Source organism: Phodopus roborovskii, unplaced genomic scaffold (genome assembly GCF_943737965.1).
Source record: "Phodopus roborovskii unplaced genomic scaffold, PHOROB, whole genome shotgun sequence".
NCBI lineage: Eukaryota > Metazoa > Chordata > Mammalia > Rodentia > Cricetidae > Phodopus > Phodopus roborovskii.
In genome coordinates, this window is record NW_026126549.1 from 17,935,835 (window position 1) to 17,949,825 (window position 13,991).

The 13,991-nt window shown below is 42.2% G+C and overlaps 1 protein-coding gene across 1 annotated transcript in view; it reads right to left on the minus strand.

Annotated features, from left to right (window-relative positions):
- Fbn2 (fibrillin 2) overlaps window positions 1–13,991 on the minus strand; it is a 187,646-nt gene that overhangs the window by 55,925 nt on the left and 117,730 nt on the right. The window contains exons 21-31 of the mRNA XM_051200751.1: window positions 12,410–12,547; window positions 11,837–11,887; window positions 11,271–11,396; window positions 7,469–7,696; window positions 6,854–6,979; window positions 5,419–5,547; window positions 4,500–4,625; window positions 2,411–2,536; window positions 1,871–1,993; window positions 1,594–1,719; window positions 722–847 (exon numbers count right to left, since the gene is read on the minus strand). Coding sequence (XP_051056708.1) covers window positions 722–847; window positions 1,594–1,719; window positions 1,871–1,993; window positions 2,411–2,536; window positions 4,500–4,625; window positions 5,419–5,547; window positions 6,854–6,979; window positions 7,469–7,696; window positions 11,271–11,396; window positions 11,837–11,887; window positions 12,410–12,547 — 1,425 coding nt within the window. The remainder of the gene's footprint in view (window positions 1–721; window positions 848–1,593; window positions 1,720–1,870; window positions 1,994–2,410; window positions 2,537–4,499; window positions 4,626–5,418; window positions 5,548–6,853; window positions 6,980–7,468; window positions 7,697–11,270; window positions 11,397–11,836; window positions 11,888–12,409; window positions 12,548–13,991) is intronic.

Below are 13,991 nucleotides of genomic sequence, written 5' to 3' on the forward strand. Positions count from 1 at the left end.
CAGGAGTGGGGATATAGAGTGCATCGGGTGAAAAAACAACAGCGAAGAGAGAAGAGAGAGAGAGGTAACAATGGAGACAGAAGGGGAGAGAGTAAAGGGAAGAAAGCATGGGGAAAGGCAGTAAAAGTCTAAATAGAACCTAAGAATGTGCTATCAGTTTATGCCAATCAAATAAAATGTGGATCCTTTAAGCCAGTGGTTGTCAACTTGTGGGCCACAACCCCTTTCAGGGTACAATGTCCCTTTCAAGGGGGTCCCCTGAGATCATTGGAACACATAGCTAGAACACATAGCTATTTACATTATGATTCAGAATAGCAGCAAAATCATAGTTATGAAGCAGCAGTGAAAATAATGTTATGGCTGGGGGTCACCACAACATGAGGAGCTGTATTAAAGGGATGCAGTTTTTGGAAGGTTGAGAACCACTGCGTTAAGGTTCCTTCTTTACGTTGGCCCTCCATTTGGGCTGTAATCATGCTGAGCAACTGAATGATGCTGCAAGATCCACCAGAAGCAGGGTAGACATGACCCACTCCTTCCTACTGGGTGGCTCAGGCGCCATGCACCTCAGAGATGATGCATGGTACTCAACACACGGCAGCCATATCCTGGTTGACTGGCCCTAGGATGCATGGGTCCAAGGATGTTGAATGGTGAAATGATGTTGGCTTAGAAACCATTGGGGCAGAAGTGTAGCAGACATGAGACTGAATCTTACCTGTGCATCCTGTGGTCCCCTTCTTCACTGAGTAGCCCAGCTGACAGTGGCAAATGAAAGAGCCCTTCGTGTTCTCACACTCCCCAAACATGCAGATGTTGGGGTTCAGGTCACACTCATTCACATCTGGAAAATGCGTTTTCTAGTTACTGCTGTTCACCACAGTAATTCAAAAGCCACCTTTTAAACTGAATCACACAGTACTGAAATAAACAGATACAATTCAAAATACAGTCCCCTTGAAAGACCTGTGTAGCCGGCAAGTACCTACTTGCCTTTAAGGGTTTCTGAAATAATTCTCCCTTTTCAGATTTTACAGTTCTGGCAAAATGGCTCACATTTTCTAAGTACCAGTGAAAGAAGGCTTCTTTCCATTTGTATGTGCATTTACACATGTATGGAACTCTCATTTGCTGGGGGGGGAGGAACACTGTGGCATGCTGTCTTCTGGGCATAACATGGCTATCACATGCATGAGCTCACAGCAGCTGTGGTTACTTGTATAAGATCAGCTCAACTAAAATTGGAACATTGATGTGGTAGGTGATTTCCTGGATCCAGTCCCTATTGAGGAGCTATGGTCAGTGGACAGACAGTTGTTGAGGGAGGGAGGACCATTCTTTGTGGAGGATGTGGCACTGGCAGGGTTCCTAAGGTCCAGGGAAAGGCCCCACACCCATGCACATAAAGGCAGCATTAACTGGACTCAGTGGGTTATAGAAAATAAAAACAAAACAAACACAAAAGTTGGGAGGTAGACATGTTGGAGGAGATATGGGAGGAGAGGGGGACGGAGGAAGATACTATATTTCACCCTGTATGACAGTCTCATCAATAAAGAACGGAAACTATAATTTGTTTTCAATACCCACCAATGCATGTTTTCATGTCCATTGAAGCCATGAAGCCATCGTAGCAGAGGCAGCGATACTCTCCAGGAATGTTGGTGCACTGACCACCATCACAGACATCAGGATTGTTTTCACACTCGTCAATATCTGATGACACAAAGTGAGTGTACGGTGAAAGCAAGAACGCCTTTCATTGGGGGCATTGGTGTCGGCTCTACCTGACAAAGTCTGGAGCCACATTTGTAATAGGATAATCATAGCATGCATATATTTCTTTTTTAAAAAATCTTTTCTATACCTGCGCACGATCTCCCATCTGGCATCAGTGCATATCCCTCACTACAGCTGCATTCGTAGCTTCCTTCTGAATTGGTGCACTGGGTGTCGCAGCCGCCATTCATGATCATGCATTCATCGATATCTGTGCAGACATTGGGAAGGCATTAGATGCCAAGTCAATATCCATACAAAGGAATGGTCTTACTGCATCTTCCTTTTAAACAGATAATGCTCGGCTAGCTTTCAATTTGTCTTCATACTGATTTAAGACTATAGAATTGATCTTCCTTAATCGTGTTCACTTCCTTTTATATAGCAGACTATTTAGTCCACCCTCTGAGGAGGAAAGAACCCAGAGACATAAACACTATGGAGTTCAGAGTATGGGGTTCATGATAAAACCAGTGAGTTTTCTGCAAAATCAACAAACCATCTGGCCTGTTTGCATTCGTTTATAGCACAAAGGACTCTCACAGCCTTTAGGGCAGACATATTTGGTGCCAAAACTTGATGATCTGAGAGATGGGAAATGCAGACCTGTGTGGCTCCCTCTTCTCACCTGTACAGCCCTGGCGGTCTGGCGTGGCCTGGTATCCAGGATTGCAAGAGCACTGGTAGGTTCCAATCATGTTCACACATTTGCCATTTCTACAGAGATTGTCGCTCAAGGAGCACTCATTAATATCTATAATAGACAAATAGAAATATGCTTTATTCCAGAGCAAAATTAGAAGAGACTTTAAGAGCAGCCTTCTCCTGAGTAGGAAACAGGACAGTCAGGGATGTTTGGTAATGATGCTCGTCTCTTGTCAGTAATTTCTGACACCAGAACTTTTTGTTGTGTTGGAAACATTCCCTTCTTTGTCTACAGCTTCTAAAATGGAACTGCATGTTCTACTAGCCCTTGAAATGTGTTTTAACAGAACTGAGCAATTTTCAATGGCATTTAATTTGAATTACAATTACATAGCCACATGCAGCTAGTCACTACCATCACAAAGTGCACAGACATAGTTTTATTTTATTGGTTTACACTGGTGCGAACACATGGTCTTCAAAAGCTATTCAGGTGTTGCCTATAGACTCTGAACTATCCTAAAGATGCTAGTCCAGAGTTTTGACAGCTAAGACCCAAACATGTTTGTTTTTGTCAAGCTGTTTATGTGCCTGGCTATGACACATAGCCACAGCTCACAACTGTTAGTTTAAAACAACATTTTTTAAACTGGCCCTTAAAAGATGCAAAATGCTCATCAGAAAGAATACGTTAGACACAGTGACCATTGGATATAGGAGAAATTTTTTTTTGACTCACACAATTACCTAGAAGATTTTGCTATATAAATTTATGGTTATAGTCACTGAGTACACATGTTACAAAACATTTATTTTTCTTATAATATAAATTGTCCTTTTGAGGGACAGCTTTCTCAGCTGTAGGGTGATGGGAGATGTCATTCTGTAAATATGTTTCTCTTATTGGTTAATTAATAAGGCACTGTTGGCAAATAGGAAAGCAAGATAGGCAGGATTAGGAGACAAAGAGGATTTGGGAGAGGTAGGAGATTCAAAATGTAGGACCAAGAGAGCAGAGGTTCAGACTCTCTCTCTGGTAAGAGAAGACCATATGGAAACACTTAGATTAATAGAAATGGGTTAATATTTGAGACAGAGCTAGCCAATAAGACACACTAGTAACAAGCCAACAGCTTTATATCTATCTAATACAGCGTCTCTGTGATACTTGGGGCTGAAGTGGCTGTGGGACCAGGCTGGTGGGAAAACTGCTAGTAACAGTAGGGTTGATGACCTTTAAACTATAGCAAACTAGATGCAGGAACATGTTCCTGCATCACTATATTGCAGTATGTCTAGCCACAAATTCTTTAATCCCCAGGGTAATCTTTTTCACTACTATCAAAATAAAAATATTTAAAAGTTTAAATTCATACTACTGAAAAAAAATCTGTTTAATGTATTATTTAATGTTCATTTCATGTACTGGCACAGAAATATACCTGGCTCATAAATAAATGTATGTGCACTGCTGATCTGTGCTCAGACAGTTCCAAGGAGGACTTCTCCTGAGGATAGTGCACCCTAGCTAAGTCAGTGTGTCCTAGCTAAGTCAGTGCTGGACAGCACATGTACTAGACCATGGTAAATCCTCTGCAGATTTACAAGGCAGTAATGGACAAATGCCCACAGCACTCTGCTGTCACCTCCGCCATCCTTCTGAACTTGAAGCTAATAGAAGACCTTTGTTGACAGAAGATCCTGAGACATGAGGTGCCAAAGGAGCTCTCATGATCTTATGTGGGTATGTGGACCCTGGGTGAGCTGTGGACTCTGACTGACTAGGGGGACAGGTGTGTGGACAGGTCACGGAATGGGTGTGTGGATAGAACAATAGCCAGGAGATGTCCTGGGCAGCTTACTCACCATGCAGCCTGGACAATGGAACCTATGGCCTTGCTTAGAAGTCTTTACATGGAAAACAGCCCAGGGCCTAATAGTCTAGAAACTGGATGTGAGGAATTTGGATTCCCAGGTTGTAATGAGCCACAGGATCAAACATTCATTAGGACTGACTCCTGGTCTTTACCCATTATGCTCACTGAATTTCCTTACAAAGGGGAGAAACTCACCTACACAGTCCTCACGGGATGGTGACAGCTCGTGTCCCAGTGGGCAGTCACACTGAAAGCTGCCCTCAGTGTTCACACAGGTGCCACCCCTACAAAGGAGAGGGTTACGTTCACATTCGTCAATGTCTGAAAGGTAAAAATGTGAGATCCATTAAAGAACTCGGAGGAAAATATATTTACACATATAGTACAGGAGAAGAGATATTAGGAGGCAGGTGTGTGGCTCATACATAAAGACACATCTGATCAGAAGTAGGATAAGTTTTACTTTTCATTTCAATGCAAAAGTTATGAAACTTCTACTCTCAATATAGTAAACCATTGAAAAATCTTCACATACAAACTACTCGGGTTCATAAGAGGTTACTATGCAACATTTACTTTGTATCATAATAGACTAAGGGTTTGTATTATTGTTGACAGTCATTTAATATTTATAGCTCAAATCCAACTGAAAAACACATCTTATGTCTCCTAAATGATTAGGAGCATCTAAATCTGTGGCCCATGGTTACTTGCAGTTGGTCATGAGTGGAGACCAGCACACTATAGACAGCCATGCCCTTCTGCAATTTGAAAAGGTTGTACCCATGGCAACGGCAATACCTCATGTGAAATCGTGACCCAAATAGTTTTCGGTATCACAACTACAAGACACAGCTCTCATGGGACTGGCAGGGCAGAACACAAATCGGGGGTCACCATAATGTTATCCATTTTAAATAAAACTGTCCTGGGTCATCTGTGTGTTGCTTCCAGTCCAAGGAAGGGATTTTGTGTGTCCTTGACAGCTCTCATCTTCAGCATACCCACGGTCCAGAGTGCTGCCACAGGTCTGAAGCCAGGCAAGGCACAGCAAACCAGCCTGCAGTAGTCTGGTTTCCCTGCCAGCCACCCAGTAGATCGTGGCCAAGCTTACCCATACAATTCTTCATCATCATGAAGCCGCTCTCATATCCCTCAAAGCACTCGCATTCGAAGCTGCCCGGTGTGTTGACACAGATGCCACTGCCACAGAGGTCTGGAGAGATCCTGCACTCGTCAATGTCTACTCCCCGTGTTCAAGGAAAAGAAAGACACAGAATGAGACAAGAGAGTGCTGGAGAGGCAGGGCCTTCCATGTGCGGGAGCTGCACTTGAGAGACTTGGGGAAGTTGGGGCTGAGAGTAGGAAGAAATGTTCTGAGGAGTTCGGGTGGAGGGGGACGTCTCCTTCATGAGGCACATTCCTTTCTCCAACTGCCAAAACTGTCATGGTCAACCGGCAGGTAGGCCTGTGTCTTTGAATTCTGAAATGTGGCCTCTTTGTGGCTCAGATGTAGTAACAGAGAGTGGACCAAGTTAACTCCTCGGCATGGCCCAAATGCAGAGGCAGTATGCTCGCATGGGAGGAAGGCCCAGCAATGCCAGAGACATAGCAGGTCCTTGGAGTGAGCCCACTATGTGATCTGTGCTACATTCGGGAGAGAAGTGTTTACTTACCAACTTGGAAAAAATTAAGAGAAACTACGTGTTGTGTTTTGTCATGCTTTCTATATTTCAGTAATGGTATCTGTACTCTCCAAAAGTTTTTGTGTAATCCCTCATACCTGTAACATATTTTCAGTACAGAACTTGGACCTACACAAAATATGTTTAAGAAAACACGAGCCATTAAAAAAAGGTACAATGAAAGAAATGTTTATGCCACTATCTTATTTTAAAATATTTGTTAATGCATTGAGGCAGAGTCTCACTATGTCTTCATATTCTGCATAGACAAGGAACTCACAGAGATTCTCCAGCCTCTGCCTACTGATTGCTGGGACTGAAAGCACATGCCAGTACACCAGGCTTACTGTGTCTTTTGATGAGTTGCAGTTTGAAGTCTTTCTGGATAATCAATGGACAACTTCTGCATTTCTTCTCAAGCATTTGTAATAAATTGCATGTCATCAAGCAGAAACATTCCTAACTTCATCTCTTTTTGATCTAAAGTGGTTAAGAATGCTATTTGCGAGTGAGGAAAATAAGTTAAAATGCATCTATCGCAACTAAAACAATTACTGGAATACTCAAGTTAATGTAACAGGCACAGACTCTTACTGGTGATGTTCTTTAGTCCTCATATATTTTGAAGATCATATTTTCATATGTCAACAACTGAGTTTCGTGCTATTCTGCAGCTCCCAAAATTATTTGGAGAACTGGCTTTTAAGTTCAATAAAAGATAATTATAGAACAGGCAGACAGAGAAGGACAAAGAGAGAGAGATTATATTCTTTCTCACTGAGAAGATGGGCTTTAGAAGGCTGTAATGCTCACCAAAATAGGCAGGAAAGCTAGGGTTTAATTAAGGGAGAAAAACAATCCTACCTGTACAGTTTCTCTCCTCCATGTCCAGGGCGAAGCCACTGTTACAGCGACACTTGAAGCTGCCAATCGTGTTTCTGCACTTTCCATAGGTGCACATCCCAGGGAAGGCTTTGCATTCATTGATATCTAAAAGCAGAGTGAGGCAGGAATGAGTCCCTCCACTGCCTTAACTTAAAAATCTATTGCCATAGACCACACTTGTTGGGCCATGGACAGGGACAGCTGCTGGGGTCTGCAATGACTACAGAGATGGCACAGGAAACATGTTCACTATGGAAGAGGTTCTCCACCCTCAACTGAGTCTCAATCCTATATAGCTGGCTGTTACTTATGAAGAACAGCAGGAAGAGAGAGATCTCTCTCTGCTACTGAGGAAGTAGGCAGGGCTGCCTCTCCTCAAGCTATGTCAAACGGAAGTAGAGGGACATTAGAAGGACAGAAAGAGAATGATTAGTGTTCTTTTTCCCAGCTTTCTATCAATACTGTCTTCTAGAAGTACTTTATGGTTCTGACCTTAGGTTGGCCACAAATCACAGGCTGAAAACAAAATCCATTCTCAGAGAGCACAGAGATTGTTCCGGGAGTGTGGTGGGCCAGGGACTAGTTTGCCTTTACCTTTGTAAAATGGACGCCCAGTGAGTATGTCGCCTCTATTAGCAAAGCCTGGGCCCCGGGGACACAGCGTCTCGTATTCTTTGGTGCCAGGTTTGGGGCACTCTTCACATTCTGTACCCCACGCTGCCCCAACTGCACAGCAGCAGGCATCCATGCGGAACTTCCCAGGAACCGGGTGGCCGCATTCATCCTCATCCCATTTCAGGAAGCAGTGCTCCACGCGGATATCTGCATGAAGAACATAGGTGCAGGCTGAGCCCAAGTCGGAACACTCCCTGAACATCCCTATACCATGTCTGGTAAGTGACTTACACACAGTGGGCTGGCCTCAGGCTACTGTCCTCAGCTAAGACTGTCTGTCCTATCTCCTAAAGATTCTGTCTTCCTCAGTGACAGTGCTGAGTGAAACAGACTCAAGACAGCAGTGCATGACAGTGGGCCTGGTAACAGACTTAAAATAAGAAATCGGTCTGTCATCACCATGGTAACAGTCGTTTAGGGAGAGTGAAGGTGGGGCTCTTAGCAGGTTATTGAACTCTCACAGGGAGCCCTGCCTGACGACATGGCACTTCTAGGTCTTGGCCAATGATCATGGTCTTGCATTTTCCTTATCAGAAAAATAATTTCAACGATGGACTCTTCTTTTTCATCAGCTTAAAGTCATTTTACAGCAGTACTGTTAGGGTCCAGTCAGTCCTGTTAGGGTCCAGTCATAAACAGCAATAGTCAGCTGCATCATTGCTATAGTATACCCTGTTTGCAACTTGGTAAGAATCTATTGAATTTGCTTTACTGAAACATTATGTTCTCACTTCAAGTGGGTTTTGCTGCGTTTTCTCCTGAACCATGTAGATCCATGAACTTCTTCACTATGAAGGGGTCAAATCATTTGTTAGACGAATGAGCATATTCTTCTTAACTTATGAAACTGTATGTTAGTGCCTAGCCTGAGTTACCCAGAGATTGGGAGCAACAAAGACCAGCCATAAAGAAAGTGGAGCCAGTATGGTCTCTGGACAATATACTCATATGTTGAACAACAGGGTGATGGTAGGACTGCAAAAGTACATTGTCCAATGACAAAAATGAATAACAGGTTCAGAAAAGATTTTTTTTAGCCAAACAAAGTGATTCTTTTGGTGAAAGAATCCCAAGACATGACATCATGAGTGAATTTGAGAACTGCTTTGCAAAGGTGGGATCATCTCTGATGGAAAAGTCACTATAGCAAAGAGACGGGTTTACTATTCCAGTTATTGTCAATACTGAATCTTTTGAGTTCTCAAACTAAGGTCATGTCAATATCTGCATCTGTCTTTAACTCTGAGTTACATACACTTGCAAGAATCAAAACTGAGAATGTGATTGTTTTTTAAGAGCAAGCATGGTAAAGTTTCATTTTGAGTCTCTATGCTGTGTGTCTACATGAACATGTAGCAAAAGTCGCATGCCATGCCACTTCCCAGAGTCTAATTGTCACAGCTTCCCAAGCACTGGTCTCTATGAGCTGGTTTCACCCAGCACTGCCACTAAGGAAGGAAGGATTTTCATGAGAGGTGAAGATTTAGTTAAGTACAGGTAGCCTGAGGACCACTGGAGAATTCTGCTCAGAAGTCATTCTGTGAGAAACTGGAACAAAGGGGTACATGAACTAAGGATGTACAAAGTCTTTATGTCTGGCAGAGTAAGTCTGCGTCTTTATATTCATATCAGTATTTACACCGGGAATTGAAATGGCCAGAGCACGGGCAACAAAAGATGTGTAAATGCTTTGACTGGCTTACAAGCAAACAAAAGTGGGAACTTGGAGCCCAACAACATGTGTTTGGGAGTTTGCAGCAGTCCCCACTGCTCCCTATTGTGCTTCACTGGTTGGTATCACCTTACATCCTGTAAACACTGGCAATGCCATCCTTATTTTACATGAAGCTCTATTGCAGCGACTTACCACTAATTTGTTCTCAGCATCTTCACATTGTCACATGCCAATTTCTCCATCCTCAGAATTAATCAACTTAGCACAACTCAAGTGCTGACAAAGTTCATTAAGCACAAGGCTTAAGAACCCAGTATTTTGTTTTAAATCACTACAAAGGCTTGTTGTGCATGAATGAGGACCTGCATTCAGTTCAGACCTTCAGCAATCTCTTTACATGCCGAGTCTGGTGGTGTATACTAGTAACCCAGGTTCTGGTAGGCTCTGGGGGCTCATTGCCCACCCAGTCTAGCCAAAATGGCAAGCTCTAGATGTGGTGAAAGATCATGTCTCAAAAATAAGGTGGAGAGCATCAGGAGATGCCAGAAATTGACTTCTGGTACACTCTGAAGTGCACCCACAAACACATGTGCTCAGCACACATCCCCAAAGAAATAAATCAATAAAATGCAAAAAATGCAAAGAATCTTATTTTCTATGTTGAAATATACACTTTCAAAATGATTCCATATGAACCACAATACTGTTTTCCATCCAGATTTAAATATACTGCCAAAATTAACTTAAAATGAAGTCTTTGTTATAGTAAATTAAACTGTGGTAGTGTAAATTTAACTACCACCTAACTACTACTGCAAAATGCTATTGACATATTTAAATACCAAAGATTGTTTAATATGGCATTACCATTGTTCATGCTCTGTCTACTTTCTCAAATTCTAAACACGATTCACATAAAAAGTTTGCAAACTAAACCTGAAGGCCTCTCGGAGGCCTCAGCAGGACCAACATGGCTCTGTCTTGCCCACCCCCATTCACTCACCCTTGCTAAACTGGAAGATTACATTCCTAGCCACCGAGGTCTATTCCCTCATTTGGCCACTTCTTCCTCCTGAGGCTGACTGTCGAGGTCCAGCTATCAAAGTATTGAAGTTCAGCAATCAAAAACCCTCTTTTGGCTACCCTAAGTAACATGCCTAATCAAAACATACCCACCCATTCTAACACAGGTTTCTCCTTTTCCATTTATAAACTGTTATTTGCCTATGGGCCATATCTGCCTCCTCTCTATCCAGAGGCCTCCAGGTCAAAACCACTCCCCACTACCCCCCACCCCTGTCTCTCTCCCTTGTCTCTTATGACCTGCCTTTGTGCCTCTGGGTTAAACAAATCTCCGTTGAGCTGAGAACTTGGTCTTGGGGCGTTCTGTGCCAACTCAAGTCCTTTCAAAAACTTTACTATCCTGCAGCTTATTGGGAAAAGTTATCTATCCAAGAAAAAATTATTTTTTACATATAACACAAAATAAGTGAAAAAAATTTTTTCCATTATAAAATTCAAATTCTGACAGTTATGACACTGATAAAGACTAAAGCCAAACCACCACCAGTACAGTGTTGGCAAGGATTCTGTGCATTTTAGATCTTTGGAAAACAAAGCATTAAGAAAATTTGTACTTTCATGGTGGTAGAGGAGGGAGCAGGATGATTGACATACCTTTGCTCCTCCCTCCCTCCTTTACTGGCAAGGTACAGTTACAGTGAGGTAGTACATGCTAATTTTTCCAGTTCTAGGTTCAAGATATGCCTAATTTTCTTCTGTTCATAAAATAGGAATAACTCAACTTGTCTAAAGAATCAGAAACTAAAGCTTCAGTGATAGTTTTTCTTTTCAGTTGTAAAAATATCTTTTAAACCAAAACTATTTTAATAAAGCACATATATCAATATCTTAGAGTGATTTCCCCCTCACACAGCATCTCATTTAAACAAGTCTCCAGTAAGGACTCTGGCTTTGGACTTGGCCTGGAGGACAAGAAGCTGATGGTTAGCTTCATGCATGTAGACAGGAAAGCCTGCATCTTACCTAAACACACACGGCCAGTTCCATCCAGCGTGAGGCCTTCAGGGCATTCGCAGTGGAAAGAGCCTTTGCTGTTGACACAGCGTCCATTTGGACAGACGCCAGGAAACACCTCACATTCATTAACATCTGTTGGGAAATGCAGTAAGCAGAAGGATAAAGACTTTACAAATAGAAAAAGCAGGTGTAGCCTCATTTCCTGTGTAGTGTATTCAATCTGCAACACGGTGGTGTGGGTTATTACTTTAGTTAAAGCAAAAATATTCCGCAATGCAACCACCAGCTTTCCTGGGCACCAGCTGTGCAGACTACAGCCTTGCTGTCCATAAAAGTGCAGTCCAGACATGCTCCCTTGCCAGCTGTCCTGTGCCTTGAAGGCTGAGGACTTCCTTATGAACTGTATAAAGAGGAGAGATGGTAATCTGAAGGTATTTCCTTAGAGCACTATGCTGATTACACTGAGCTATTTTAATGGATATTTCAAGGGTCTTGAAAATAGCGACTTGAGCATGAATAGTTAATTTTGGGCATTCCTCTAAGGATTTGTTCCATTCAAGAATGGCACCCACCTTCACAAGTCACACCTTTGATCCTGGCAAACCCTCTTGGGCAAGCTGCGTCTGTAGGAACAACAGGACAGAATTTGACTTGGTATAAAAAAAGACTACATTTGTCAGGCTCAGTATGAAGGAACTGAAAACGGAAGCTGCGTCTCAGAGGCCAAGGGACCAGTTGTCTTCCCTTCAGAAAGTTCTATTGTTGCTGTGGCAACACCATCAGAGCTGACCCAGACTGAAATTACGTCTCACAATCCCTCTCTGCTCAAACTGACAAAAGAAATAAAAGCAAATGAAACAAAGCCTCAAGGACAAGGCCATCCTGTCCTCCTGGGACACAGTCAAACAAGGACACTGGGCTCGGGCCAATACTCCTTCCATGTTTAAGACACTTAGGAGGTCTGTTCACACTTCAAGGAAAACTCATGTACATTTCAAAAGGAGAATTGAGTTTCACCGGGGAAGACATTTTTTGGAGAGAATACAACATAGCAGTCTTCCTCACTGAAGAGACACTATGAGAAGGAACATCCATTGACTCAGATATTCTAGCCAATAGCTCCAAGGGACAGGTGAAGCTCCTACCTAGCTCACAGCGCTCACAGGGGCTCCCCCAGGCAGCTCCGAGAGTGGCACAGCATTCAGACTTGAGGGTGGCTCCATTAATGTTCACTTCACAGCGGTTGTCTTGGATGTTGAGCCAGCATGTCCCTTTCAGGCTGTCTGAAAAGGAATAGAAGAGGCTGAGAAGCTCTTATCTTGAAAAAAAAAATGAACTCTGTGCACATCACAGAGATGTGCTGCAGTGTAAAAAGACATATGAGTATTAATTCTTAAAATCATTCTTACACCATGTTCTTTGAACATATTTACTTGTACCTGCATTTAAATACGGCATAAGTCAAATCCTGAACAGCACTATCCCACACAATGTGAGATAATAAGATTGTAACCACTAATAAGCTATAGAGAAATAATCACTATTGCCCAGCAGTTTATCCTAGTACTAGGAATTTGGTGTATTGCCAAGATAACAACATAACACCACAGGTGGAAAGGAACAACCTCTATGAAATGTATTGAGTTAACATATGACAGAGAAACCTGTCATACAAAATGTTTATACCAATACATGGAAGAAGGTTAGATGTCCACCTACAGGTGAGCATATATAGAATATATGTACACATGGACATAATGAAAACTTGTGTAGCCATGAAGATAAATCAAATGATGACTTTTGTAAGAAAATAGGCCCAACTTGGAATTGTTATGTTTAGTGAACTCAACAAGACTCAGAAAGACAAATAATGTATTAGAACATAGATATAAATATCTATGTGTGTGCTTGTGTGGGTGTTCATGCATATATGTTTGTGTATCATACCTAGGAAGGGGATGATGAATGAGGAATAAAGAGATCTTAAGGGAGGTGGCAAATAGATACAATAATGGAATACATATAATAGGAAAGCAGAAAGGGTGATCAATTAGCAAAAGGGAATGAATCAGTTTGTGTAGAAATAGTGATTGGAACTAATGAAGGACAGTGAGGGTGAATAAGAACTAAGTAAAACATGGTGTGTAGATGAAGATGCTGAGATGAAATTTATTACTATGTCAAGTTAACATAAAAGAATTAATTTTAAAATTTGAAGAGAAAATAATGGGTGAAAAGTGGCCAAAATATGGGTAACCAGCAAGCAAAATCAATAGATCATGCTTATCAATTCAATGTGAAGCTTAGGAGTAGGTATCAATGTTGAGGAGGAGAATTTGGGATGACGTGATGGTTGAAAGAATCGAGCTACCATTGGTGAAGATAAAAATGGGTTCAGGAAAGAGGACTGTGTTTGAAAGTCAGGACCTGGTTTTAGACATGATCTGTTGAGATGTCATGAGATATCCAAATGGAGACAGCTGCAGCCAGGTGGAAACACAAGCCTGGAATCTATGGAAAGGAGAGGATGGATCCATGGAATTGAGAAACAGCACAGAGATAAACTAGGGATGAGTGCACACAGAGACGCAAGAAGATCAAGGACTGACTGGTGACAGACTTCCTACTGGAGGTCAGGAGGATAAAAATTACATAGCAAAGCAAATTAAGAGAAAAGGGGGGGACAGAAAATGGTTGCACTTGGGATGTCCACACTGCAAATCCTGA